Source organism: Thunnus albacares, chromosome 17 (assembly GCF_914725855.1).
Source record: "Thunnus albacares chromosome 17, fThuAlb1.1, whole genome shotgun sequence".
Lineage (NCBI taxonomy): Eukaryota > Metazoa > Chordata > Actinopteri > Scombriformes > Scombridae > Thunnus > Thunnus albacares.
Genome location: NC_058122.1, coordinates 11651456 through 11678782, shown reverse-complemented (window position 1 = coordinate 11678782; position 27327 = coordinate 11651456). Strand labels below are relative to the sequence as shown.

At 41.4% G+C, this 27327-nt stretch overlaps 5 protein-coding genes across 6 annotated transcripts; 3 read left to right on the top strand and 2 right to left on the bottom strand.

The window, feature by feature from the left end:
- Positions 1-1888: 1888 nt before the first annotated feature.
- Positions 1889-10935, top strand: gys1 (glycogen synthase 1 (muscle)). The gene is made up of 16 exons (XM_044330827.1): positions 1889-2030; positions 4185-4303; positions 4554-4735; positions 5525-5716; positions 5972-6157; positions 6353-6497; positions 6782-6899; positions 7306-7426; positions 7527-7633; positions 7793-7852; positions 8116-8308; positions 8588-8714; positions 8810-8905; positions 8999-9162; positions 9250-9330; positions 9461-10935. The coding sequence occupies exons 2-16, from the start codon at positions 4186-4188 to the stop codon at positions 9707-9709; spliced, it is 2139 nt and encodes a 712-aa protein (XP_044186762.1). The 5' UTR covers positions 1889-2030; position 4185; the 3' UTR covers positions 9710-10935.
- On the bottom strand, positions 10567-15274 carry aspdh (aspartate dehydrogenase domain containing). Its single transcript, XM_044330832.1, has 8 exons — positions 14730-15274; positions 14476-14533; positions 14168-14312; positions 13949-14033; positions 13156-13305; positions 12427-12650; positions 12201-12340; positions 10567-11165 (listed from the first exon to the last, which is right to left on the bottom strand). Exons 2-8 carry the CDS (start codon positions 14528-14530, stop codon positions 11128-11130), a joined length of 837 nt encoding a protein of 278 aa, XP_044186767.1. The 5' UTR covers positions 14531-14533; positions 14730-15274; the 3' UTR covers positions 10567-11127.
- A 91-nt stretch (positions 15275-15365) lies between these two features.
- On the top strand, positions 15366-17526 carry tmem86b (transmembrane protein 86B). Its single transcript, XM_044330833.1, has 3 exons — positions 15366-15963; positions 16140-16383; positions 16667-17526. Exons 1-3 carry the CDS (start codon positions 15913-15915, stop codon positions 17116-17118), a joined length of 747 nt encoding a protein of 248 aa, XP_044186768.1. The 5' UTR covers positions 15366-15912; the 3' UTR covers positions 17119-17526.
- A 240-nt stretch (positions 17527-17766) lies between these two features.
- On the bottom strand, positions 17767-21722 carry hspbp1 (HSPA (heat shock 70kDa) binding protein, cytoplasmic cochaperone 1). Of its 2 annotated transcripts, none has more exons than XM_044330831.1 (8): positions 21622-21722; positions 21001-21149; positions 19807-20023; positions 19401-19625; positions 19133-19288; positions 18529-18625; positions 18310-18421; positions 17767-18017 (listed from the first exon to the last, which is right to left on the bottom strand). In XM_044330831.1, exons 2-8 carry the CDS (start codon positions 21130-21132, stop codon positions 17937-17939), a joined length of 1020 nt encoding a protein of 339 aa, XP_044186766.1. In that variant the 5' UTR covers positions 21133-21149; positions 21622-21722; the 3' UTR covers positions 17767-17936. The 2 variants fall into 2 exon arrangements, with proteins under 2 accessions (XP_044186766.1, XP_044186765.1); XM_044330830.1 differs by lacking the exon at positions 21622-21722 and adding an exon at positions 21402-21553.
- A 744-nt stretch (positions 21723-22466) lies between these two features.
- tufm (Tu translation elongation factor, mitochondrial) lies at positions 22467-27052 on the top strand. The gene is made up of 10 exons (XM_044330829.1): positions 22467-22549; positions 24027-24073; positions 24162-24300; positions 24495-24661; positions 24781-25050; positions 25208-25340; positions 25470-25574; positions 25944-26095; positions 26334-26453; positions 26848-27052. Exons 1-10 carry the CDS (start codon positions 22513-22515, stop codon positions 27016-27018), a joined length of 1341 nt encoding a protein of 446 aa, XP_044186764.1. The 5' UTR covers positions 22467-22512; the 3' UTR covers positions 27019-27052.
- The last annotated feature ends 275 nt before the right edge of the window (positions 27053-27327 follow it).

The window sequence follows — 27327 nt, the reverse complement described above, 5'->3', positions numbered from 1 at the left end:
CTCGCCGCCGGTCAGACTAACAGGTGGCTGACTTTGTAAAGCAGTGATAAGCAGCCCTACCACTGCTTTACACGGACTTATGCTTATTTACTTTTACTACTTACTGCTTATACTTACTTATACTACGCTTCCTTCTTTGTTTACTTGTTTAATTGCTTAAACTGACATTTATTTTTGCTCCGCGCCATTAAATTGCTTGTACGTGACGCAGGGGTTCTCTACCCGGAAGTTTTGTAAACAATGATTGATTCTAATTGCTCAAACGAAACATTTTTTATATTTGTATTGTACCACAGGCATAAACATGACAGCCTTCACACAAACAAGAAGGAGGCAAATATCTTAACACATAAAATAAAATAATACGATTCAGGTCTGCCTTCAATACTCCTTATGATTGTTGACAATGTCATAATTATGTTCCCCTATTTGTACTGTAAATGTGCTCAAATGTTAAAAAGTTTATCCCTGCCTGCTATACTTTCTGTCCCTTTTAAAGACATTATATACATGCTATCTGATATTTGATCTACTTGAGCTTTGTAATCTGATATTTGAAATCATTATCTGATAACAGGCTGTGGAGTATAAATGCAATAAGTACGGAAGTGTGGAGGGCAACAGTCATTCACAGACTACATAACACTAAAAGGTGTTATGTATGTTTGCTTTTGGTAATGATGAACTCATTTGCATATGTCCATCATACTGATGCCCATATAGGTAAGTCATAATGTTAGATAGCTGTGCTTTACTTCTTATCAAGATCAAGATCTCATTCAAAACAAAATATCGGCAAGGAAAACTTTAAAGTCCCTCAGAGGAGGAATGCATATCTCCAATTTCACTTTGTTTTGCAGTTCCTTCCAGTAGTGAGGTGCATAGCACTGGAAACCAGTGATCCCCAATTCAGAGTTGGCATGTGAACTGTTAAAGCGAACGTATCACGATCTGATGTCATGTTTTTTTCACTTTGAACTCAACTATTTCTGTAAATCAAGGCATCATAAACGAAAACACAGGTATGCTGATGCCTTATGTGAGTGATGACCATGTAATCTTTTCATGTAAATCAGTGCACTCCACTGTGTGTCTGTTTTTACTCATCCCTTAAAGATGTCTGTACTTTCTGTCATCCCCTCCTGACATACATAAACACAAACACACACACACACACACACACACACACACACACATACAAGGAGGTCAGAGGTCACACCATGCTACAGAACAACACATTTTGAAGATGGCAGGAGGTCAGTGCAAGGCACAGTGACACCTCAGAAGCATAGATCTTTGCTGAAAACAGGGGGACCACAGGCCACTCATTTATTTTCAGCAGCTTTACCAATATAGACCCAGACCATGTGGCCCATGTGGTCAGGCTGATCAAGGGCGTATAGTGGTTGGGGTGGTTAGGGGGATAGCAGCGGGTTGAAAATAGCTATTAAGGTTACTGTGGGATAGATCACAAAGATATGTAGAGGGATTGGGTGTCTTAATGTCACTGGTCACGTTGTATTCTCCAAACTATGTTCTCCGTGACCCTTAGAGAAGGCTTTATAAATAACTTGCTCTTCTCCCTCCTCACTGGGAAAAAAAAGAAAAAGTTGCCCGTGACTCCCCTCTTTTGCAGGAATGAAATGATAATTCACCAACCACTGCAGCTCGTTTTAACCTCTGCTCAGCCAATAGAGTCTCTCAGTTGAGGAAAACGCCCAGTTCCCGTCACATTGTGAGCAGAGGAGGAGACAGAGATGAGACTGAGGCCAATAGGAGTGAAGCTCATGAATAATGTGACAGCGGACACCCCGCATTCACCAACCCAGCCTTCTTCCTCCATCGCAGGCCACAAGCGTCCTGTCCTTCATTATGACAGTAAATTTTAAGAACCAATGTGAGTCGATGGCATTTAACTAAAGCCGCCGCCCCCTTTTCTCTCACTCTCCGCTGTTTTCCTTTTTTTTGGATTGACTGCGACAGCTGCCAATGAGTATTTCATCTTCGTGAAGTTGGGACAAAACCGAAGGGTGAGTAGATATCTGTTTATAATTGTCGAAAATGATAATAGTTGAATACTTCCTCAATGAACGGTCGCGCGCATCAGGACGCCGTGTCCTCTGCGCGTTTCCGCAGCTGGTTTGCAGTGTGTGCGTGCTGTCACGTTCGCCCTACAACTCATGATAAAACACTGACGATAAAGACAGGCAATATGCATGTTCAACCGGGCACTTTGCTGATGGTTTTGTGGTGCTGCTGTCGTCTATAATCTCTGACGGAGCAGTCACTGCTCGAGGTGGGCGTGCAGCGCGTCCTCCATAGCCTGATCTGGGACATCGGGGGGGTTCTTGTCCTCCCTCGGACCTGTAGGCCTATTAGACGGTGCAATAAAAATATTCATAAATAGACAAGGGTATGATGGGTATTATTGTGTTGATATGAGTGCCAGTAGTCCATTACAGAACAACAAAGTGGTGTCTCAAGTACAGGTGAGAGTACCCAGAGGGAATCCCCGGGGGGTTGCCAAGAAATGGGCAGAAGTTTAATTTCAGCACTGTGGTATTTACTGTCCATATTAGTAAGAGTTTACATAGGCTATCTTATATCTATATATGAAAGTGGTCTCACATGTGGTACCATAATGCAAGCTTTTAACTTCTATTTAAAGGGGTCTGATGTGAGTCTAGCTAGATGGAAATATACGACATGCAAATAGACTAAAATTATTTGTGAAAATGTTTGACATCAACGTGAACAAAGTCTTCCTCTCAGGATGATGCTCTTTCCTATCTAGGCCTTGGATAGTGATGAGCTGTTAGCCACTCACTCAAGCCATTATCTCGTTGTCCCTTTTGTCAACTGCTATCAGCTAGGCACAAAGGGGTTTGAGAGCAGCTCATGGGTAGAATATAAGTGAGCAGTTTAAAAAAAACAAAGTTGTGGACATGCTTGTTTTGTCGTTTTTTACATGTCTCAACTTCACTGGCCGGGCACATTTCATTGGAGCATATCAACAAGTGTCACAGTATGAATGGTTGGATCAAGTTTGTACCTGATCTATATCTTCATCTGTGCCTCCCTCCACCTCTGCATCCTTGCTCACGCCACTCCCCCCTTTGCTCAGGATGTTGCACCATTTCTGTTAGCAGGAACTGAACAAGAAGTTGCACTATCAATCACTGAACTCTTAAACCCTCAGATTGTCCTCCCTAAATTACTCTCTTTAGACGCCTCACAAGATAGAAAAGAAGACAGATTATAAAACTTTAATTGCAGTAGATGGCATTGATATGGGAGTTACAGCCCTCACACTGCAACACAATTAAGATTAAAATGTTGCCCTCATAAAGTCGACTTGTAGATGTTGCAAAACAGGAGTCCTGTAGTATGTGAGAGGCATGACTGTACATGTGTAGGTGTGTGTGTGTGTTATTTACAGTAGCTGCATGAGAAGAAGCCCTTTGAGCATCTCAGGTTGTACACAGAGCAAAAATGCTGTACACACACACACACACACACACACACACACACACACACACACACACACACATATGCAGAATGTATGTTGGATCCATGTTACTCAATGTACCAGTGTTGTGTGTTTGACCAGGGCTTCTTGTGAGAACAGCTAAAGGTTACACATATTAAGTTACCAGCAACATGAAAATGTTCAAAACATATAGTCCAACAGCTGACAACAAATGAGAGGAACAAGTGTCTTTATCTGCTCTTTGACTACCGTGCTGATCATCACGTCCCAATGTTAAAGAATTGAGAAAGATTTACATAATAATCTGAATTTTATGTTATGAAATGGGATTTTGTGATTCATTGATGACACACACTTGGCAGGCGGTTGAGGAAGTGTTGGTCAGTTAGACTTGGGAGTTGCCTGATACTGTTATCCAGAGAAACTTACATGGATGTATCAGAATTAAAAATTAAAAATCCTTCTTCGTCATCACAGGCAAGTGGTCTAAAGTCCTGGTAATAAATGCGATAAATGTTTTTGTATCGACAAAGCAAAACAGATTTTTATGTGAAGTTTTAGGACTTTTAGGGGGGTTGCAGTAATTTAATTAAATAAGTGACACTGTAAGAGCCTTTCATCCTCGATTACAGTATGTATTGTGTGTATATAATTGTGCATCCGGCTCAATGCGGCTTGTTTTGTGTTTACCCAGCATGCCGCTGGCTCGCAGCCTGTCCGTCACATCCCTGTCGGGGATGGAGGACTGGGACGAGGAGTTTGATTTGGAGGATGCTGTTCTTTTTGAAATCGCGTGGGAGGTCGCTAACAAAGGCAAGTGTCTGATGTGTGTTCGCCATAGACTGTATGTGTTCGCATGTGAAAATAAGTAGTAAGCATATGTGAAACATTATATAAAAAGTTCATGTTTAAGCTTTTTAATGTACACAGTTTATTCTTTTCAGGGGGAAGTGTAGAACTTATCACCATATTGCCTCATATACCGTATATCAGGTTGAATCACATTGTATATCTGTCTCGACATTGTGTGCGTATGTGTGGCATGTTTGCTGCATGTGTGAAGTTGGAGGCATCTACACCGTCATCCAGACCAAAGCCCGTCTGACCTCAGAGGAATGGGGGGAGAACTATTTCCTGGTGGGTCCCTACGTGGAGAGCAACGTGCGCACTCAGGTGGAGCTGATCGAGCCCACTAACCCCGAGCTGAAGAGAACCATTGACAAGATGAACTCCAGTGGGTGTAAGGTACTACTACCACACATACACAGTAAACACACACTGAGTTATATCTGTATGTACCACTCAAGGGCAGTCTTTCTCACTGCACATAGTTGGAGTGATTATAGAGTGAGATTTGTGCGGTGAATTTGCACTACACTTGAAAATCCTCAGCCCCTCTTTCATATCTGCCCAGCCCTCTGTCCCCGAACATGTCTCTAAACCCCGTGACATTTTCCCCACAAAGGTTAGAGGTTGTATCAATGTCTCTCTGTCTCTCTCTCTCACACACATATTCCAGAAATAGATGGTTGTCAGTCTGCGCGTGTGTGTGTGTGATACTTTTAATGTTTTGTGCTGTGTCACTCTAGCAGTGCTATGAAATTATGGGTCAAGGCTAAGAGTGGTTATGGTTCTCTTTCTTTCTTTTTTTTTTAAAGGGGATAGTGCAGCTTTTTCAAATGAGGCCTGTTTGGTTTACCTTGAATCACACAGCCATTCTGACAGTCCAAGAAACAGCCAGCGTCAGAGCAGAGTTAGTTGGGCTGTAAATGTGCAGATATTTAGCTTCTGTATGTTAAACTATGTCATGCATACCACATAAACATTTTTTTGATTGTGATTCTGTGTCAAAGATGGTCAAAGTAACAAAAAATAGGAATTGCTGCAGCTGCAACTCTAAATGTTAAACAAATACGTGTCCCAAGATTTGATGGTTTACACTAATTTTCTTGCAAGATAATACATCACACATGATACCCACAAGATAGAATGAAAGTCATCTTACTTACTTTCACCATTCTCTGCCTCCTCCAGATCTACTTCGGCCGCTGGCTTATTGAGGGCAGTCCCTATGTTATTCTGATTGATGTTGGGTTCACCGCCTGGTCTCTGGACACCTGGAAGAGTGAGCTGTGGGAACACTGCGGCATCGGTGTGCCGTGGTTTGACCGTGAGGCCAACGATGCTGTGCTGTTCGGGTTCCTGACAGTCTGGCTTCTGGGAGAGGTCAGCAGCTCACACTACGTACCTGACAACTGACAGGAACTTATATGAACATTTATACTGAACTGTATATAAAAACGAAATGAACATTTTAGCTGTTTGTTTTGAATACTGGGTGTTTTGTCTGAAAAGGTGTTTTAATGAGTATCGATTGAAATATCAAAACCATGGAAAGCGTTGGAAGAAAACCTTGTGTTTGAGTGTAATATGTGTGTGAGTGTGTTGTCCACATTGACCCTTTGTTCTCTCACATCGCAGTTCGCAGCCCAGTGCGGGGGGCCGTCACACATCGTGGCCCATTTCCATGAGTGGTTGGCTGGCCTGGGCCTGGTGTTGTGTAGACAGAGACAGCTGCCCGTCGCAACCATCTTCACCACTCATGCCACACTCCTGGGACGCTACCTGTGTGCTGGAAATGTGGACTTCTATAACAAACTTTCAGAGGTGTGTGTGTGCAAATGTGTGCATTTATATTTTGTTACATAGGAATGTAATAAAAAACACACACGTTTGTGATTTTTATTATTAGAAATGCAATGGATAATGTATTGAATCGTACACATATTGACATATAAAGGAAAATTCAAAATTTACTGCATTACCTCATTATACTCTCTGTCCCCTTTGTCTCTGGTTTAGTTCAACGTGGATAAAGAAGCAGGTGATAGACAGATCTACCACCGTTACTGTATTGAGCGGGCGGCTGCACACTGTGCCCACGTCTTCACCACAGTGTCACAGATCACAGCCATTGAGGCAGAGCACCTACTCAAGAGGAAACCAGGTGTGTGGAGGTGAATTGATGTGTGGTGCTGTGTTCAGAAACATCCTCAATTATTCATTCTATTCTCATTTATCACTGGCTGAGGGAGTAGGTCTCCCCGAACAGAGATACAAGGTCTTCTTGCTGTTTTTTGCACTGAATGTCTCATTGTTACTTCATTGTAATTCACAAAGCGATTAGAATTGGATACTTGACTGAAGTTGAATTGATTTCTCTCCTTCTTTCTCTTTGTCTCTGTTTATGTCGCCCCATTTATTGTACTTAATCTGTCCCACCATGCACAGACATCGTCACTCCCAATGGGCTCAATGTGAAGAAGTTCTCAGCTGTGCATGAGTTTCAAAACCTCCACGCTCAGAGCAAGGCTCGGATTCAGGAGTTCGTCAGGGGACACTTCTACGGGTCAGAGATCCCACAGCACACATCACAATATCACAGCATGGTCAAAACTTTAGCAGCAAGTTAAGAGAGGATGAACATTGAGTGTTGATGAATGTATGATAACAGTAAGGAAGAGTAAGGAAATAAGTGTGTTTTATGTGCATATTATATTAATAGGTATGTTCTGTTGACTTTAGGTGGACACATTAACTTCCTGTTTGCCTATCAATAACTAAAAGAACCAAAATGAACACAGTATAAGTCATTTCAATAAGTCATTTTGCTAGTGATGTGATTTTCATATAATACTTATTTTGCTGTTATAGTTAAAAGTAATTGTAACTGAACTTTACATTGTAAGCCAGACAGCCAAAGTGCAACACTCATCCACATCATGTGACAGAATTTGGTTTGTCTTGACCATCAGGAACCTTGACTTCAACCTGGACAAGTGTTTGTTCCTCTTCATTGCCGGAAGATATGAATTTTCCAACAAAGGAGCCGACGTCTTCTTGGAGGCTTTAGCCCGACTGAACTATCTACTGAGAGTAAGTGTGTTTGTCTAGAGGTGTCAGCAGATGCGCACACATATATAAGTGTTAAGTATAAAATTTAACCCCATATTTCTGTTTGGTCTGCCTGTCACAGGTCAACCACAGTGACGTGACCGTCATCGCATTCTTCATCATGCCGGCTCGCACAAACAACTTCAATGTGGAGACCTTGAAAGGCCAGGCAGTCAGGAAGCAGCTCTGGTGAGGTGGCTTTTTTGCAACTAACTAAAAGTGCACATTGTGAGCCAGACAACCAAACATTCATCCATATACAGACAGATTCTGCTTTATCTTTACCAGCAGACAACCTGAAAAAGTGTTTGCAGTTGTCTTACAGTCTCTTTTTTCTGTCCCTGACAGGGATACTGCTCACACTGTGAAGGAACGTTTCGGAAAGAAACTTTATGAATCTCTTCTAGTGTAAGTTTACCACTTTAACTTTACTTAAAGAAACCTGTCAGATGTGGGATGACCTATCTTATAACAAAATCCAGATTCTTCACATCAGCTCTGGATATACTTTGTTACATCATTGTCAAAACAAGCTGGTTGACTTTATTCATGCTACTAAATATGGCATTGTAGTTGGTTTTGGTTCTAAGAAACCCAATTAACCGTCCTACAAGTATGGTCCCAGCTGTTCAAGCATCATCATTAATTCTAATCCCTGTTGTTTTCTTCAGTGGGCAGCTGCCAGATGTGTCAAAGATGCTGGACAAAGAGGATTTCACCATGATGAAGCGTGCCATCTTTGCCACTCAGAGACAGTGCCAGCCTCCAATCTGTACCCATAACATGCTGGAGGACAGCACCGACCCCATCCTAAACTGTGTCCGCCGTATCGGCCTCTTCAACAGTTCTGCTGACCGTGTCAAGGTATGTCAGAGCTCAAAAATGATCACCTCTTAACTCCAGTAGATTTCTTCTCACCTTTTTATGTACTATATTGTTGATCAGGCAGGATGTAGACAAGGTCACATGAATACAGAATACTCAGTTTAGTTTGTGGAGGTTGTGGTTTGTGGTTGTGAGTTTCCGCTGTGATTTTCAGTCCACCTTGTGACTTCTGAAGAGCGTCATGTGGACAAGAGTTACAGTTTGCTGCTGATTCTCATATAACCAGCTCTGATACTGAATGGCTTCTCCCTTCTTCAGATTATTTTCCATCCAGAGTTCCTTTCATCCACCTCTCCGCTGCTTCCCATGGATTATGAGGAGTTTGTAAGAGGCTGCCATCTCGGTGTCTTCCCCTCTTATTATGAGCCTTGGGGCTACACACCAGGTATGACTCATGCATGCTGGTAAGGTGTATCTGTACACAAGAAGGTATAATATATTAAATCCAAATGTTAATTTGACTTCTTCTGTCACCGTCAGCTGAGTGCACCGTTATGGGAATTCCATCCGTCTCAACTAACCTGTCAGGCTTTGGCTGTTTCATGGAGGAACACATAGCAGACCCCTCAGCATACGGTGCGTTTCTTTTTTACTTATCTGTTAAATCATTCTCAAAGTTTTCTCTATAAAGAGGGATCCCTCTCATATCACACTTGTTTCCTTTTGCAGGTATTTACATCCTGGACCGGCGGTATCGAGGGGTGGACGAGTCGTGTAACCAGCTCACTTCCTTCCTGTTCCAGTTCTGCAAGCAGAGTCGGCGCCAGCGGATCATCCAGAGGAACCGGACTGAGCGTCTAAGTGATCTCCTGGACTGGAGATACCTTGGCAGGGTGAGATTTCAAATTCAGAGGATCTGTTTTGTTCATGTGACAACTTTGAAATGAATTAATGTTTCTTTCTCTTCTGTTCTGCACTAGTATTATATAGCTGCCCGTCATATGGCCTTGGCTAAAGCCTACCCTGACACCTTTATGTACGAACCTCATGACAGCACCCCGGTAAGTTTTAACTTGTGTGTCCCGGTGTGAGAGATTTACTGAGTTTCAATGTTTATTTCATTCATAGAAGTGAAATCATTTCAGTTCCATCCTCTGACAGACATTCTGATGCTCTCGTTCTCGTCCTCAGACCGCAGGTTTCCGCTACCCCCGACCGGCCTCTGTGCCACCGTCCCCGTCTCTGTCCCGCCATTCCTCCCCTCACCACAGCGAGGCTGAGGACAATGATGAAGATGAACGCTATGACGAGGATCTGGAGGCAGAAAAGGACCGGATGAACATCCGCCAGCCCTACACCCTGCCGTTCAAAAATTCAAAGATTTCTGTTATCCATGGGGCCAATGGGTACAGCGACGGTGTCACAAGTGACAAAAACTGAGACACACACACACACACACAAAAACACACACACACATAGAGTACTACTAAACTTCACTAGTGAAACTTTATCTGTGGCAATCATTAAAGTCATCCATGTACTCACACACTTAATACATGTGTGCGGCTGTGTGAACGCGAGTGATAAATTTAATATCGGCATGTTGTGAAAATTGCATCACTGTCAGTGTCTTCCCGACCTGTGTGTACCTCAGAATTTCTTAAAATATCTGCCAGTTTGACATGTTTTGGTATTTTTTCAGTTACACCAGCAGTTCAATAAGTGGTTTGCTTTGTGGATTAAATGCAGCGGGTAGATAGGGCTAAATGACAGCTCAGCGTGGGGGGAAAAAAATCACAATTGCTGGATTTTGTAGTGTGCTAACACTGGATAACACAGGTATAGAGCAATGAAAAAAAATAGAAGGATTATTATGAGTCCCTGGGGGTGTTTTTTTTTTTTTTTTACTTGATTCAAAGGTGGGTCCTAGCAGGGAAAACAACATAACCCTCCTTTTTTTACCAGCTTGTCATCTTTTGTCACATTCAATGCAGGAAAAAAGGCCCATGTATGACAGTGTCAGTTGCTGTGAGTAGCCACAAAGAGCACTTATCCTTTTTATTTTCATGTTTTGCTTATAGGTGTGATGATGATACAGTGTTTCAAACTCAATTCTCCATATTGTTGTAGCATTTTCTTTCTTTCTTTCTTTCTTTCTTTCTTTCTTTACTACAAAATCTCCCAGAATGGAAATAAAATGTAGAAAACACACAAACAACAAATAGCATCAGAATACAATTCTGAAAAGGCTCTTAGCTTTCTCATTTTGAGAATAGTTTGTGTGTATTTTCATTTCATTTCTGTGCCTTATTGTATCACAGCCTTTCAGTGTCGATTAGCGATGAACAGCCTTGTAATCCTGTTTATCTATCTGTGCGTGTGCTTGTGTGGGAATGCTTATTCCTGGGTTTGCCTGTTTCAGCAAGTATTTATTTGTAAAAGGAATAGAGATGAGACAAATAGAGGAAAAAAGGGACTGTGTCCTGAGATGGCAACCATGTTTTCATATGAGAGAAAGAGCTAGAGTGCGTCTTGACTATTTGTCTGTCATGGAAGAAGGAAAATGGTTTTACCAGACATATACTCACACTCCCTGTAAGACTTTTATCATTTGTTACAATCTTGCACCAGATGAACTTATAATAAAGTTTAAATATATAGACCTATTAGTGTTTTACAAATTGTAACTGGCTCTTCTTTCTTTGTTTGCATGCAGTTTATTGGAACACAAATATCAAAAGATCTGTGGGTTTTCAAATGCTCAGTAACACGTTGATCTAGTTACACCATCCACACAACTTATCCACCTCCTGATTTATATCTGGAACTTTGCAGTGGATCTTCTTCCTCTGTTGGCTTCAGCACAAGTAAACTCTGCCTCCGTGACCTTTGCAAACTGAAAAGAATAAGAAAGGTACAAATCAGACTCTCAATCACAATTCACTTATTTTCGCACATCAACTTTAGATCTTTTTCTAATCTGACCTCAGCAGATATTTTATAATAGACAGATTATTGTTTCCAATAGACTCTCAGGAAGACAGTGGTGGAAAGCAACTACATTTACTGAAGTATTGTACTTAAGTACAATTTTGAGGTATTTTAATTGAGTATTTCCATGTTATGCTACTTTATAATTCTACTCCACCACATTTCAGAGGCAAACTTTTTGCTCCATAACATTTATTTGACAGCTCAAGTTACTAGTTACTTTTCAGATTAAGCTTTGACATTATTAAAGATTAAACCCTTTTTTGGCTTGTTACTTTACAAAAAGCTGCATCTCTTTGGGGCCCCTTGTCATGTTTCAGATGAATAAGTTTTGAGTAGCATTTTCACCAGAGAGAGATTTCCCCTCTAAACATCTCAGATAGTTTTACATTTAAAAAACTGATTCAATATTTAACAATGAAAGCACCTCAACCCCATTAATCATCTCATGACCTCAGATTTATCTTGTGAGACTTAGCAGGGGCCCGACCCCTATTGGGAGCCACTGGACTAAACTACCAAACTGTACATAAAATAGTTACAACGAGCTACACCTCAGCCAGCTACACAAGTAAAATGATACTTGCTCTATGCACTGATGGATCATATTAATAATATAATCATGTAATATGTGATAATATATCAGTCACCATTTCTCTGCAGTTTTGATACTTCAAGTACATTTTTCTGATAAATACTTATGTACTTTTTCTTAAGTACAATTCTGAATTCAGGACATTTGCTTGTATTGCTAGTATTTTTAGACTGGTACTTTTACTGAAGTAAAAGATTTGAGTACTTTTTCCACCACTGCTATAAGATACTGTAACTGAAAGTAAAATGGACTAGTTTTCCAAAAAAAAAACATTAAATAGGTGCCTCATGGTGTTTTTACATCAGGATCTTTGAAAAAGAGCTTGGAAAACAATGTGGGTCTCACCAAGTAAACTGTTCCAGAAGGAGTTGTACGTTGCACTGCCGGTTACAGCACCGAGTTTGGCTGGATTCCTCCTCACTGTGTGCACTGAGAAGCCAGTAGGCCCAGTCACCTCCACCTCCACCACATGATAGTCACTTAACCTGCGGCATGAAGAGGTATAAAATTGGCTGATTCAAGCAGAGATGAAAGGCTACATTAGGTCAATCTGGTTTTTAGGGGGACTCACGCTGTGTCTGACACAATCTCCCCTTGAACACCTGTAAAGCCAAGTGTTCCTGCTGCCACCGCTGCTGCTGCCATGGTGTTAACGTTGTTAGGAGCAAGGGGGCACAGCTCTGCCACAGAGCCACTGAATAAAACACGCCTGCCCTCCCCCTCCGTCCAATCAGAGAGGACGTCTCCTGTCAGCCGGAAGCAGGATGGATGCTTGGACATTCTTATAAACAGAGCCTGAAAATAAGCCGAGAGAAGAAACAAAAAACAGTACTGAGTCATATTCGGCAAATGATATGCTTATGTAAAATCAAGTAAAAGCAAAGTAAACTCTATATTGATGTTAAAAACCATTTGCCTTATTTATATATATGTTTATATACCTTATATAGTTTTGTGAGGATCCAGCAGTGCTGTGATTAACTTACCATTGTGCAACCAGAAGATGTGAAGGGTAACGGATGCTTTTGATAAAATATTAAGGTGAGCATGTACCATCTATTCAACATGTAGTAAAAGACTACAAAAGGTTAAACCTAATAAAGTCATAGATCATTTTTCTGTGTTGAAAAAACTAATTTGGCATCAGTGAGTTCATTTATCAGGAGTTTTGTGCAGCAAATACAACTTGACTGGTTGAAAACAAAGCAGATGTACTATCATTCTCAGTCTAAACCATGTGAAGAGTGAGCACTGCACACCTGTCTGTCCCTTTGCCACTCCTGCACTACCCAAGTATTACCTTCAAGGCCCCACTATCATTCAGCCTCTGGATGTCCTGGCCTCCCCATAATGCACCACTGGGGACGTAGAGCGTCCTACCATGCAGCTGAGCCGCTTGACGGAGTTTTTGGTTCAGATCAGCATCAGAGAGGGCAGAGGGAGAGCCCACCTGAGAGGAGGGAGAAGTAAAGGTACAAAACAGGATTCTGTGATTAACAGTGAAAACTACTCAACGCTTTGTGTTGTGTTTTCAGGACCTTTTAAGATGCATATTGCATCTGTTTTATTTCAGCACAGAGTAATGTACACACAAGAGTTTAAAGTAGAAATATGTTACATGTAAATATCATTTCTGACCAGTGATCATACATACTGTATGTATTGAAGACAAGGAAGACAATAATGCACCCAAAACACTATCATAACCTTGTCCTTAGTGACAAACATGAAAACACCTTGTCACTTGTTTTACTCTTGTCTCTGTTGAGTCTTGTTACAGTTGAGGAGCAATAGATATTTTTCAATATTTATCAAGGCCAATTGGTCGCCTTCTGTATAAAAGTTTACTAAATTGCTCTTTTGTATGCAAATGTTTGAGATGAAGCAAAATAAATCTGCAAATCTCTGTGACAGACACTCAAATCTATTCGCAGTCTAACGTACCATCAAATAGCTCTCTCCAGAGGAAGACATACAGTATCTACAACTGCTACAAATGCTGTATTAAAAAATCAAAGCAGTGACAGTAAAAAAAAAGCACGTAATGTAAATGTAACCACCAAAACTCCCACACAAATAGAGAAGAATCTCACCATTAAATGAGACTGAGACAGGAAGTGGAGCCCAAATTCTTTGACTATCTGAGGATGGCAGACCTCTACAATCACATCACACCGCCTGTAAATCACACACCGATTGTTCATCAGATTTCATGGGACATTAGGCACATGTTGTCAATGACAGCACCAAGATAATACAAGATGCTCATACTGTTTTTTGCACATTTCTTTTACTTATATGTGTGTTTGCACCTGTCTGCAAAGGATGACAGATCACCAAGTATGAGTTCATCAGCAATTAAACCTTTGATCTTCTCAGAATTTCTGTTCCAAACAAAAGCGAGAGTTAAACCGACAGCAGCCCCATCTTTAAGGATCCTCTCCACCAGGTACTGTCCTGCACACACACACACACACACAGTAAAAAACTACAGTAAGTCATGGATAGATTATCATACTTTTGTGACATTATATAATTTCAAGTGTAGATGTGAAAATAGAGATTCATAAGGATGTATGTCAGAAAGTGTGCGAGGTGGGTAAGAGGGGGGGTTGCAGACCTAGATGTCCATATCCTACAACTCCAATCCTTAGGGAAGAATTGCTGGTTGCCATGTCCTATGCAGAGAAAGCAAACATGCCAATAAAAGACCAGAACATTCACCTGCAACCTGACAACACAAACCAACATACATACATGTTTGCTTTTTAGTTCACATCTGATCTCCTTCAAGCTCTCCTTGACTAGCGTCTGACTAGTAACTAGTGACTAGTATTAACTTTTTTTTTTATTGCTATTTATTGCTTTACTCACCTGATATAATCCCACACCTCTCTAGAGCTGTGCGTCTCCCAACTTGAAGCACCACGAGCGGCCCGTGACTCCAGGAGTTGTGGGCAAGCACGGTACAAAGTTTGACTCAGAGAGACCATAGTTAATCATTGTTAGTTCTTCAATCTGTGGAATTATTATACGCTGCTGCGCCTCCACCCATTTAGACAATATCAGCTTCAGATGCATTAAAAAGTTCTTGTGAAGAGCAATGAAAAACTAAATTTTAAGACAGATGTGACAGAAAGTGATTCTTACATTGCATGTACTGAACAGCAATCAATACACTTACATTTCATTCATTTGTCCTGCACGCACTATGTTGTTTTATTTTTTTCATTTTCAAACAATATATTGATTTTCTGCAGCAGTATCTGCTGTTGATGTTGCACAGTTGGTGTTTCTGTTCTTTTGCCTTTTTGGAGAAATCTGAAGCTTTGTGGCCATCTAATAAATACAAACAATGCAATTTGAAATTATTTGAATAATCCTGTAAAGCAGCATGTTTTTTTTTCTTTTATATTTAACAGATCAGTCAAGAAAACTGGGTGATGTTGTTTGGTTGGTGTTGTCAGCCTTCACATAGTGACTGCTGGTGGATCTATTCCCCTTTCTTGTAATAGTTGCTGCAGAGATAATTTGTTAATTTTTAAGCACCTGCAATGTTTAGAGACATGATTTAAAAGGATTGTGTTCTTTCCAGGTGAGAATGTGGTTATCTCCACATATTCAATCTGTCAAAATCCAGACATGTGTGTCTTAATGCAAACAAACGAAAGAAAGCAACCTCATCAAAAATGGATATTTTATTATTCAAAATGACTGTGCCTAGTTCAACTTTGCCCTTCCTGTGTTGACATCACCAATTTGTTTGAGCCGGAGAGGTCAAAGGTCAGCAGTTTGTCCATGAGAACTCACAGCAAGAGCGAGAACATTGATTATCGAAGTGCAATCAGACAGCAAGGATTGGTCTAAAGTTCACTGCTCTAAATCACCAACAGACTGAAGGACACGGCAGAGATTCCACCGACCGAGAGGGACCGAGACGGAGAACAGCAGAACAAGACGAGAGGATCTGAGGATTATATTGTGTTGTGACCATCTCTGTTGTAACAGCAATAGCAGAAGAAAATAGGAGGTAGAGCCCAGGTCAGTGCTGGAGAAGATGGACATCCTTGAGACACATGCCTATGACAGGCGGCAGAGGAGAAATCTGGTACCTAAAAACCATTGACTTACTGACAATCATTGTTTATGTTACTTACTACAACTGACTCCATTTGAAAATTGTAAAATTGTATAAAATCATCTACTCTTGTGCAGATTCAAGTTGTGACACATCTCCCCTGTTCCCCTCTCTGCCTGCTCTTCCTGTACCTCCCTCTCCATCAGTCCTGTGCTCTCCTATTTTCTCTCTTGCCTTTTTTTCTGGCCACAGCTGCATACTTCTACTTGTGGACCCCCAACTCCCCCGCGTCCATCGTGTCAGCAGGTGTCAAATCAGCACCGATACTCCTGTTGGCTGTAGTGGTGCTGTACTGGAACGGAGGTCAGAGTGTCCTGGGAGTGGTAGGAGGACTACTTTTCTCTGCGGTCGGTGACGTGTGCCTGATTTGGCCTGAGCTGTTTATCCATGGTAAAAGCCTTGTTTGTACACGAGTGAAGCACAGATTGTAGTATTTTCCAGACACACAATAAGCTGCAATTTGGGGATTTATATGATCAAATTGACCAGTGACATAAATGCTAAAGTAGGCCTTGTACTTACAGCATGTACAGTACATGCATATACAGAACAGTATTAACTGTCATGGTAAAAATACATTTTCAGCATCTTGAAATGTACATTGTATATACTGCAATTCATTTATTTATTCACAATTCATGTTTTATTAATTTATAGTGCGTATCTGTTTCAGGAATGGGTGCATTTGCCGTGGCTCATCTGCTGTACTCAGTCGCCTTCCTCTCGGCTCGTTATGCACCAAATTCCTCTTCCTCCTGGATCCGCTTTCTATATCTGATCCTGTTCATGATTGGGGGAGGTTTCTATGTTTACATATATCCATTTCTGAGGAAGGCACCAGACTCAGATGCGCTCGTTCCAGCTGTGGGGGTGTATGCAATCTTAATTACTCTCATGGGGACATTAGCTGTGAGGACCCGTCATCCAGCAACACTGTTCGGAAGTTTGTTCTTCATGGTGTCTGACCTTATGCTGGCTCTGCAAGTTTTCAAGGCAATAGCACCTCTGCAGCATGGTAACTCTGTTATCATGGTGACATATTATTTGGCACAGCTTCTAATCGCTGTGGGCGATGTAAAGGCGGTGGATGACACGGATGACTTTTCAAAATGGAAGAGGTCCTAACCAGCATCTCTGTGGCATCCCTTAAGTTTAATGTAACTCCTTTACATTTATTTCTCTGGTAAAATCCCCAAACTGCCTATAAATACCCCCTTTAAGTTTTGGATTTTATTTAAAACCCCAGCACATTAAGAAAAAGATGAAGAATGAAAGAAAAAGGACATGTCTCCTACCGGTCAGCACTTGAGAATGATTTTGATGTAAGATGAAGCAAAAGAGAAGCTTGCTTCATACCAATAGTCATAACATTTTTAAAAGATATGTTATTTGTGCCAAAAAATATTTTAATCAATGATTTTTGAGAACATCCATGTTTATGTGTAGGCTGTGCATGTGGTGGCGATGTTTTCCACTTGTGAGCTGATCATTATATGTATATAAATACTCCCATTTGTTTTGTTAATAAATAAATATGGTGGAAAAAAAAATCTATGATGTCCATAATTCTGAGTCATGTTTTATGAAACAACTAACTGAAATGAAAAGGCTTCACAAACCAAAGCTTATAATTAAATAATAGATGTACATGTCACTGCATTATCTGTAAATATTAACAATTAAAATAGAAAATAATACACATATTATCTGCAATGGAGATATTTGGTACATTTAAGACATGAAGAGCTGAAAACAGTGGACTGAAATAAGAGCTGACTTGAAAAAAGTATTTTATACATTAGTTATTTACACAGTAAAATTCCAGCACCTGGATTACATGCAACTGTTGTAACAGACAAAAACGTTGCTTAAGATTCACGATCCGGATCGTGAATGTTCTGTTACATCTTAACACACTGACACCAAAACAAGCAAGGTAAAGTTCAGCGATCCATCCCATTGTCCTCTGACTGCTGCCCACGGAAACACGTAACTCTCAGATGCTCACAGAAGTCCAGTTCTTCCTGTTGGAAACAAAAAAGTGACTTTAACAGCCATTTCCAGGACAACAATTAAGTACTAAACTGTGGATGTTCAGTATTAGTTTACTACTCTCTGAATTTTAATTCATTTATATAAGCAAAGTATCTCCATTTTTGCATCTGGTTAGCACTTGAAAATGAAAATAATAAAAAAGATGACTTTTTTCTTGTGGTCATTTCTTTTGCTTTCTTAAACAAAAAAATTAGGTCTGAATTACTTGAACCCATTTTTACCACCTTGATTTTGTAATTTGCCATTTATAACATGAATTACCTGACTTTCTTCTTTTCCTTGGAGCTCTCTGGCTCTCTGTCTGAGTAACTCCTCCAGACCCAGAGACGGTTCCCTGCAGTCTTTGAGCCCCTGCGGACAGTCTTCCACCAAACTAGACAAACATCAGAAACAAGGACGGGCAGAGTTACTAATGTGAACCATGAATTAATGTCAACCTGTAGATGCTGAAGACAGAGTAAGGTAGAGAATGTTTCTTACCAACAAAGGGCGCCAAGCACATGTTCGTGGAAAGGTGAGTGTGGTGTACGGAGCACGGAAACCAGCTGCTGTGCCATACCCATGGAGACAACTGTGTCTGTAGGGAGGAGAAAACAAGAAAGGAAATGCTGAAGTTTTAGAAATATCAGAGCCAGAATGAATTAAAGTCTCAGTATTGTCACACAGGGAAGAACCAGCTTTATATTGTCAATACTACCACGCTTAACAGAGCAGAGCTGGACAGAGATGATTAGGCTCATCTGCCACAATAAAAAGAGTACCTTGCAATTTAATGGAGATCTCTCCCTGACTAAAGCTACAGGAAATAAAATGTGCAATGAATTTTCTTTGCTTATTTTAGTTCATATCTAATAGCTTTATACTACAAATTGCAAATAATTAATTCAAAGACAGTATCCCGGAGGCTCCTCCTCCACTGTTAACTGCTAAACCTAAAACAAATTGGAGAAGTTTGGTGTCATATGATGGTCTGAGTGCCATCTCTGAAGAAAGAGATCATTACAGCATTGTTATAAAGTTAGTAATCCCAACATCGTCTTAGTTTAACAACACCGTCCTGATTAAACGCCTCTGTCAATCGTACCTTTCTGTTCAGGATGTGACGTCAGCAGGTTGAGCAGAAGGAATGCCGACTTGGTCCTGAGCTTCTCGATGTCCGACTGCATGCCTCGCATCAGCACTGAGAAGCCATCGTGGGACAGGAACGCTTGGAGTCCTTCCTCCTGCTCTCGGATCAGACCTGGAGTCACAACAGGACGCTGTTACAGCTCATGCCGCTTGATGCAGACAATCTCGTCTAAATGTTTCACAGTGAATGTGACCTGTGTGCAACAGAGCTCTCAGGTACTCACATGAGACTGCATACAGGGCTTTTACTCTCACGGTGGGGTGGGGGTCTGAGTCTGTCAGCTGCAGCAGTTTTGGCAACGTCCCAATGCTTAGCAAGTGGACCTGCACCTGCGGCATGTTCTGGGCACAGGAGGCAATAAGCTCAGCAGCACGCCACCTCAACCCACTCTGGGCATGACACAGATACTGGGAGACGCACAACTCCAGTCCACCCAGAATCATCAAGTCTGTGAAGCAGAGAAAGAGGGGACAGAGTCAGGATATATTACAGTAAATGGAGATCATTTCTACTCAAAACCTCTTTCTAGCTGCTCCAAGATAATTTCTTATCTATATATAACTGACTATAACAACTCTAATACCTAATAATTTGTGTGTTCTTCTGGTGTCATGTAGTTTATTACGAACCTCTTGCATTGTCCAGGTTCTCACACAACTCTGACAGTATCTCAAAGGCTGATTCCCGCTCATCTTCATCCTCGTCATCCCTCTCCTCCTCTCCATCTCTCTCCCTCTCTCCCGTTCCGTCTTTGCATAGGACTTCCAAGCACTGCTTCATCTGTGCTACTTCATCCATCTGCCCTTTGCAGACCTCTGCGAGAGCTTCTCTCAGCCATGCTTTCCTCTGGAACGAAGAAAGACCATGAGAATATTTGTCATTCTGAATCAACAACCTCTGAGGCAATGTGCAGTCATCACGATCTTATCCAAACATAAAGGGACGCATGTGCACCTGGACTGAGCAAAAATAATTAGTTTAAATTAATTATCAAAAATGTTTAATCATATCAGCTTTACTTGTGACAAAGCCACATAATGTTTAAAAACACATTTGACAACATATGTTGTTCACATGTCTCATTGTCAGACTGTTTCCGGTTCTGTGAGGAATAATCAAAATTTACATGTGTGCAGTCTGGTCGCGATAAGATGTGTGTTTGTAGGGGTCCAATGCCCAAAGCCTAGCCATCACTTTGCTGAACCATCACCCATCCTAGATCCACTCTGCTTCCCTAGCTGTCAGTTCCACTTCCAGAGTTCTGGTTCCTCATCCTGCAGGAGTTTCAGCCTTATCTCATCTCATCTCATCTCATCTTATCTCATCTCATCTCATCTCATCTCATTTCTCTCTCTCTCTCTCTCTCTCTCTCTCATCTCTATCATGTGTAGTCTGTCCTCTTCCCAGGTCTCTATGGTGATGGAGGTTGCATGGCTCAGGTCCGATCTGTTTTGGTGGCACTTGGAAGTTGCTTGGCCTCCGCTTGATCACATTATAAGTCCATTATACATTTGTCATCCTGTTTTCCATGCTATACATCTTGTTCTATCCTGTACACACAACATCTATTGCATGTCTGTCCTGGGAGAGGGATCCCTCATCTGTTTCTGTTCCTGAGGTTTCTCCATTTTTTCCCTATTGAAGGGTTCTTTTAGGGAGTTTTTCTTTATTCAAATCGAGGGTCTAAGGACAGAGGATTTCCTATTGCTATACAGACTGTAAAGGCCCCTGAGACAAATTTGTGGTTTGTGATATTGAGCTATACTAACCTGACTTGAAAATGGCCTTGTAAGGATTGAACCTTATAATTAATAGGCACATACCTCCTCTGACATTGGCTGAACAGGAGCAGGTCCCTCTGCAGCGGAGCCAGCCTCTACTGCCAGCTGCAGGACCCCCTGAAGGTTCTGGGGATATCTTCTGCTGTTGCTGTTGTTCTGTCTGTCTTCTGCCATGATGTTTACTGAAAGAGCTGAAGAGAAAAACTTCATAAATGATCCACATCAAATCGCAGTGATACTGAGGTGAGGATATCAATTAAATACACAAAAAGCAAACCCAGAAATCAGCTTTTAAACCTTGGAGTTCACCTGACTTTACTGTAAAGATTATTAGTTTACAACATCAGAAGCATGTTAAACTTTGACATAACTAGCTACAGATCTTCATGTAGCTACGATTAACACTGAATATCTTTGGCAAAATCCACTAATTCCCAACCTACCTTTCAAGAGTCCTAAAAAGCGTGTTGAATAAATGGACACACGGCTCCTTTTTGACTTCCAAAGAAGTGAACACCCACTATAAACCCTCTCGAACACAAACACATGAATGAGCTAGAATATTCTAGCTAGCTTCACGAGTTGCAACCAAGCTGCCATGCTTTACCGTAAAGATTGAACTAAATTGGTCAGTGACATTTTTGGGCTGTGTTCCTGTCTCACCTCAGAGTCTCATCAATCTCCAGAATTTCAGCTTCAACTCAGTCCTCTCAAGTTATAATGTGGTAGACCTTTAACTGAACAGGAATACGACCTCAGTATACAAAAGGCAAAACGGTAAACTCTCTACTAACGTAGTTACGGTAAATCAGTGACGTATGTACGCACGACGTTCAGAGAGTGTTAGTGGGAGTGAGAGGAATACGTCTCTCATAAGAATCGCCTCGAAGCATCCAGAGAAACAGTGTCAAATATTAAAAATTACAGTCATATATTATAATATCTAATGTTATAATATCTGCGATATGTTATATGTTATAATATATATGATACATGGTTTGTATATAATGTAAAATATACAACATTTACAACTTAGATATCAACACAATTGTGGAGCCTGTCAGGTACTTGTCCAGGGCAAAACAATAATTCCTGCAATATCGCAGATAAGCGAAGAGGAGAAATGAAAACTATGCAGTTTTTCCAACAAAACTAGCTACTCTTGTCTGATAATGAAAGTAGTGTCCTTAAAACTGCACTTTGGCACTTTCTCTCATCAGATTGTAATTAATGGTTTGCTGTGTATTACTACCATCACCATCCGATTGAAAAGAAAAGTGTCTGATGATATGCCTCCCCTGGTTCCTGGTATGTGTCGGTGAAATACAAGTGACATATCACCCGAGAGAGACTACTACTACTATTACTACTACTATTACTACTACTACGACTACTACAACAAGTACTACCGCTACTACTACAACATACCCCCAGTCCAGTAGGTGGCGGTAATGCGCCTTTAAGCTGGTTTGCCAACCGCCAAAAGAAGAAGAGGAAGCAGGCAGTGACTTCTCTTGACTGACCGATCGTCTTTGGTTTGTCTAACCATCCAAGATGGCGGCGCTCGTGGGGCTGCGTGCGTGTTTCTCCGGTAAAATAGTTAAAATCTTTATCAGTATCCGACGCTTTATGCATGTCTGATTTCTGCATACTCTGATTTGTTGTGCACATATTAGAATTGGTTCTTTGCGTCTATTTAAACGTAAACGATAATGAGAAAGAGATGATGTTGTCTCTTCCAACAGCAGAGCAAGGTCACGTTACTGTGAGTGTTAGCTAACGATGCAGCTAACAGTGAATGATGAGTGAAACAGGCTCAAACATCACAGATAGATACTGCTGGTTAGATAGCTGACAGCATGTGAAGGAGACTCTTCCTTTCTGGTTCAAAGGCTCCTATCATCAATAAATACTGATAGACATGAATTAATGCAGGTGTAGCTTCAGCTCTCTGAGCATTGTCTTTGTATGTCTGAACTAAATGTCAGTGATGCTCTGTGTGTCAAACTGATACTAATATGGCACTAATAATGTAATCTGGTGCAAACAGAAGTAAAAATGTGGCATTCTGTAACATTTCATGGTCACAAGCAGCACCTATAATAATCAAGCCTTTTAAGATTAGTTATAATCGAGCAATTCTGGACGGGAAAGCAATAAGATCATACCACTGTCATGTTCTTAAGAAATGTTTTGATCATTTTATTAAATTTGCTAATTTTAAACTGGTCTATAAAAGCTTAAATAAGCAGGTTGCTCAGGTGCTCAGTGACCCGCTGGTTCCTCTCAGGGCTTCATTAACACGAGGGAATAATAAAGAGCCCTTTAGTAAATCCTCACTTGGACAGATGGCTTTTTAAAGAAGGATCAATCATGTAGTCATGAATGATCTGGTTCCTTTTGTTTTATGAAACTTTTATGTTGTGTTTTATGCTGCTTGTAGGTACGTTGTTGTTGAATTTTGTGTCGTGATATATGTATTGTTGAGTTATATGTATTTTAAAAAGCCCATCTAGGGATAATCATTGCAAACTAGCTTAGGCTAGAATAAATCATGTGGTATGTGGCATAAGTTCATGTTATATACTTGTCCCTATGCTAATAAACATTAAATAAAAAATAGCTAAATAAACTCTGATGGAGGCAAAAGTCCATTTCAGGAGTCCACAAAATAGTTTTCTAATGAATCTGCAGAACACCAGAGTTTGCATCCTGGTGACACCTGGGTTGTGTTGTGTCTTTGTGGTTTCTGATTCTGGGAGAGATTTGGATCAAACAGTCGGCAACATTGTGTGAGACACTCATTACTATTAAGGCAGAGGAGACGTGTTCTCTCTGTTTACAGATGCCTGCACTGATTGAAACTGACTTAAAAGGTTCAGGCACTGACAGCCTGCTGGCTGAGTTGAGCAGGTGTGATTTTTTTGCAGGTGAACAGTCTATGTGAGGCTGAATAAGGAAAGATACGTATTGTGATAAGAACTTGTACTGGAACACTGGTAGTGGAAATATAGGAGAAACTACACTGAAATATCCAGTCAAATAATCAGCTGATCTTTTCTGCTCAGCCCTTCAGCTTTCTTCGCCAAGCCTCCTGCACAGCTCCTACAAACTGGTGAGTGTGCACACAAACTGCAGTCTGAAGTACTTTGCCAGTTTAACAGAGAGTTTCTTGTTGTATAATTCTTGAGTTTGTTTTCTAGTGCGCTGTGCCTCTGAGTCGGCGGACCTTTGCTGCAGATGCTAAGAAGACGTACAGCCGAGACAAGCCCCACGTGAACATCGGAACAATCGGTCATGTGGATCACGGCAAGACCACCCTAACTGCAGCCATCACAAAAGGTAGAGTCACTGATGTCTTAGCTTTTACTCACACACAGGCTCAGATGACTGCATGTCCAAAATATTTAATTAAATTCTGTCTAATTAGCTCCAGTGACCTACGAAGAAAAAGTCACGGCCCACATTTTTCTAGTTTCATGATACTAGAAGTCAGAAATGTGACCGTCTTGTTGTTTTTTTTTTTGGGTCCTCAGTGCTCGCTGATGCTGGTGGTGCTAACTTTAAAAAGTATGAGGAAATTGACAATGCCCCCGAGGAGAAGGCCAGAGGAATCACCATCAACGCCTCTCATGTAGAATACACCACAGCCAACAGACATTACGCTCATACAGACTGCCCTGGTCACGCTGACTACGTCAAGGTAATCTACTTTTCTGCTCCCTGACCAAGAAACCGCTAAACATGACGCAGCCTCGTCTTTCTTAATGATTCTTAATGATGAATCCCATTTAATCTCCGTCCACCTCTTTTCTTTTTCAGAACATGATCACAGGCACGGCTCAGATGGACGGTTGCATCCTGGTGGTGGCGGCCACCGACGGCCAGATGCCCCAGACGCGTGAGCACCTGCTGCTGGCCAGGCAGATCGGTGTTGAGCACGTGGTGGTTTTCATCAACAAGGCGGATGCCGTGGAGGACAAGGAGATGCTGGAGCTGGTGGAGATCGAGATCCGCGAGCTGCTCACGGAGTTCGGCTACGACGGCGAGAACACGCCTGTTGTAATAGGCTCCGCCCTCTGCGCTCTGGAGGTGAGGGGGAAAAAGTGATTGATCGATTAGCTATTGTAAAAGGAAAAAATCTATCAACAAACAGATTTCAGCCATCATTTATGGAAAGCGACCAAATGCAGGACAATTTAAGTCTTTAATGTGAGTCTGACTGAACGATTGTCTTGCTCCATCTCAGAACAAACAGCCGGACCTGGGCGTGAATGCAGTGATGAAACTGCTGGAGATTGTGGATAATTATGTTCCTTTGCCCAAAAGAGAACTAGAGAAACCTTTCCTTCTGCCCATTGAAGGAGTTTATTCCATCCCAGGTACGAAAAAAAAACAAGAAACGCAGGCTGCACAAACACAACCACTTAAGACTGCACTGCAGATATTTCACTCAAGGTTGTAAAAAAATCAACAAATGATGGTGACTTGCGAACATTTGTGTCTTTCAGGCAGGGGTACAGTAGTGACTGGCACTATGGAGAGAGGTATCATCAAGAAAGGAGACGACTGCGAGTTTGTGGGCCACAATCGCAGCTTCAAATCTGTGGTTACTGGTGAGTGGAAAACAAAAAAAAAAAAGGAATAGAAACTCAGAAGAGGAACTCCTGTGTTGGTTGCACAGGAAATTAACCAAAACAAAGAGGGGAGAGATATTATGAAGTCAGAGCGTTAGGAGTGACTTCATGGCTTGAAGTGTATAAAAATGATGGGAATCAGATGCTATGACCTTCACAGTCAAGGAGCATTACAGCTGTTTTTGTGGCTCCTTGGCCCAATACCTTACTCAGATACTTTATTGGTAAGTCTTTTTGTAAGTCAGGCTATGTGTCTACTGTACTGGTGTGTCTAAGCATTTGTTATACTGAATGAGCAAAGGTGTACACACAAGAATTTGACCTTCATGTCCATCCCGTTGGGCTCAGGTATTGAGATGTTCCACAAGTCTCTGGACCGGGCAGAGGCAGGAGACAACCTGGGCGCTCTGGTCCGAGGCCTGAAGAGGGAGGATGTGAGGAGAGGGATGGTGATGTGCAAACCAGGATCCATCATGCCTCACCAGAAAGTCAAGGCTCAGGTCTGGGAGCACAAAGTTGCACTTAACTATCATATACACACTTTTTTTATTGATTCATTTGTCATACATCTATTACATGTCTTTTTATAGACACATCCAATAATTTTAATACTTGTAATGGCCACAAAGCAGTTTTAAAGGCAAACTGGGAGACCAGACAAATGTCACAGTAATGATGCTGAGTTTGTAAGTGAAAACACGTTTGGACTGTATCATGTTTGTGCTCCCTGTGTTACAGGTGTATGTTCTGAGTAAGGAGGAGGGAGGCAGACACAAACCGTTTGTCTCCAACTTCATGCCCGTCATGTTCTCACTAACCTGGGACATGGCCTGCAGAGTCACTCTGCCCGCTGACAAGGTGTGTGTGTGTGTGTGTGTGTGTATTTCTTTGTGTGTCTTTTGGTCTGTCAATACATGGATGTTTGTCAAATAGTGTCAAGCTGCATTTAAGTACTTTAAACAAACATAACAGTTCCCACGCCTCATGCATGTGTTAGAACATGATGTAACTTCACAATGTTTCAGATCAGAAATGTTGTCACATCAGCATCGTCTTCGTTTACACAATGATTTGAAAACCAGCTGTACAGTTGTTTGACTGATGGCTGACCACCAGTATATGTATTTTACTAGCTTTTTTACAAACTTGTGTATCTTCTGTTATATATAAACAATGCAGTCTAGCAGCTGCATTTTGAATATTAGTAATTATTAGTAACCACGTTCCTGTGCGTTATTCTCGTCTCTTCCAGGAAATGGTGATGCCAGGGGAGGACACCTCCCTGACGCTCACGCTCCGTCAGCCGATGGTTTTGGAGAAAGGTCAGAGGTTCACTCTGAGAGACGGGAACAGAACCATCGGCACCGGCCTGGTCACAGACATCGAGACCGCAACAGATGAAGACCAGTGCAACTGGGGCTGAAGGGGAAACTCTGCAGAGGGGGCTTGACTGGGGGTGAGGGTGGGTGTGGGGGGGGGGGGGGATCAGGGTGGGTGGGTGTCTATTTCTGGTCAAATCAAATAATTATCAATGAATACAAATACAAAAAAACCCATTCACAGGAGCAGGAGAGGACTCAAAGGATCACATGGCTTTGTTTATAAGCTCCACCCAACCAGAATACATGAAATATTTAGCACTGTCTATGTGTTTAAAGGCCATACTGTCATGTCATTTATGTAATAAATGTATTTAATAATAAAAATGCCTCCTCTGCTTTATAGTATTAGG

What these genes read in the sequence shown, in the direction of transcription:
- gys1 (XM_044330827.1), top strand. Translation starts at nt 4,186, where the DNA reads ATGCCGCTGGCTCGCAGCCTGTCCGTCACATCCCTGTCGGGGATGGAG. An exon ending in TGAACTCCAGTGGGTGTAAG is followed by an intron (nt 4,736 to 5,524) that starts GTACTACTACCA and finishes TGCCTCCTCCAG; the next exon opens with ATCTACTTCGGCCGCTGGCT. An exon ending in CTTTATGAATCTCTTCTAGT is followed by an intron (nt 7,853 to 8,115) that starts GTAAGTTTACCA and finishes TGTTTTCTTCAG; the next exon opens with TGGGCAGCTGCCAGATGTGT.
- aspdh (XM_044330832.1), bottom strand. Translation starts at nt 14,530, where the DNA reads ATGGCAACCAGCAATTCTTCCCTAAGGATTGGAGTTGTAGGATATGGA. An exon ending in CTGTCATCCTTTGCAGACAG is followed by an intron (nt 14,034 to 14,167) that starts GTGCAAACACAC and finishes TGTGATTTACAG; the next exon opens with GCGGTGTGATGTGATTGTAG. An exon ending in GAGATTGTGTCAGACACAGC is followed by an intron (nt 12,341 to 12,426) that starts GTGAGTCCCCCT and finishes TTCATGCCGCAG; the next exon opens with GTTAAGTGACTATCATGTGG.
- tmem86b (XM_044330833.1), top strand. Translation starts at nt 15,913, where the DNA reads ATGGACATCCTTGAGACACATGCCTATGACAGGCGGCAGAGGAGAAAT. An exon ending in GGCGGCAGAGGAGAAATCTG is followed by an intron (nt 15,964 to 16,139) that starts GTACCTAAAAAC and finishes CCTCTCCATCAG; the next exon opens with TCCTGTGCTCTCCTATTTTC. An exon ending in GCCTGAGCTGTTTATCCATG is followed by an intron (nt 16,384 to 16,666) that starts GTAAAAGCCTTG and finishes TATCTGTTTCAG; the next exon opens with GAATGGGTGCATTTGCCGTG.
- hspbp1 (XM_044330831.1), bottom strand. Translation starts at nt 21,132, where the DNA reads ATGGCAGAAGACAGACAGAACAACAGCAACAGCAGAAGATATCCCCAG. An exon ending in AGCCCTGTATGCAGTCTCAT is followed by an intron (nt 19,289 to 19,400) that starts GTGAGTACCTGA and finishes TTGTGACTCCAG; the next exon opens with GTCTGATCCGAGAGCAGGAG. An exon ending in GTCACATCCTGAACAGAAAG is followed by an intron (nt 18,626 to 19,132) that starts GTACGATTGACA and finishes TCCTCCCTACAG; the next exon opens with ACACAGTTGTCTCCATGGGT.
- tufm (XM_044330829.1), top strand. Translation starts at nt 22,513, where the DNA reads ATGGCGGCGCTCGTGGGGCTGCGTGCGTGTTTCTCCG. An exon ending in TGCACAGCTCCTACAAACTG is followed by an intron (nt 24,074 to 24,161) that starts GTGAGTGTGCAC and finishes TTTGTTTTCTAG; the next exon opens with TGCGCTGTGCCTCTGAGTCG. An exon ending in AACTGCAGCCATCACAAAAG is followed by an intron (nt 24,301 to 24,494) that starts GTAGAGTCACTG and finishes TTGGGTCCTCAG; the next exon opens with TGCTCGCTGATGCTGGTGGT.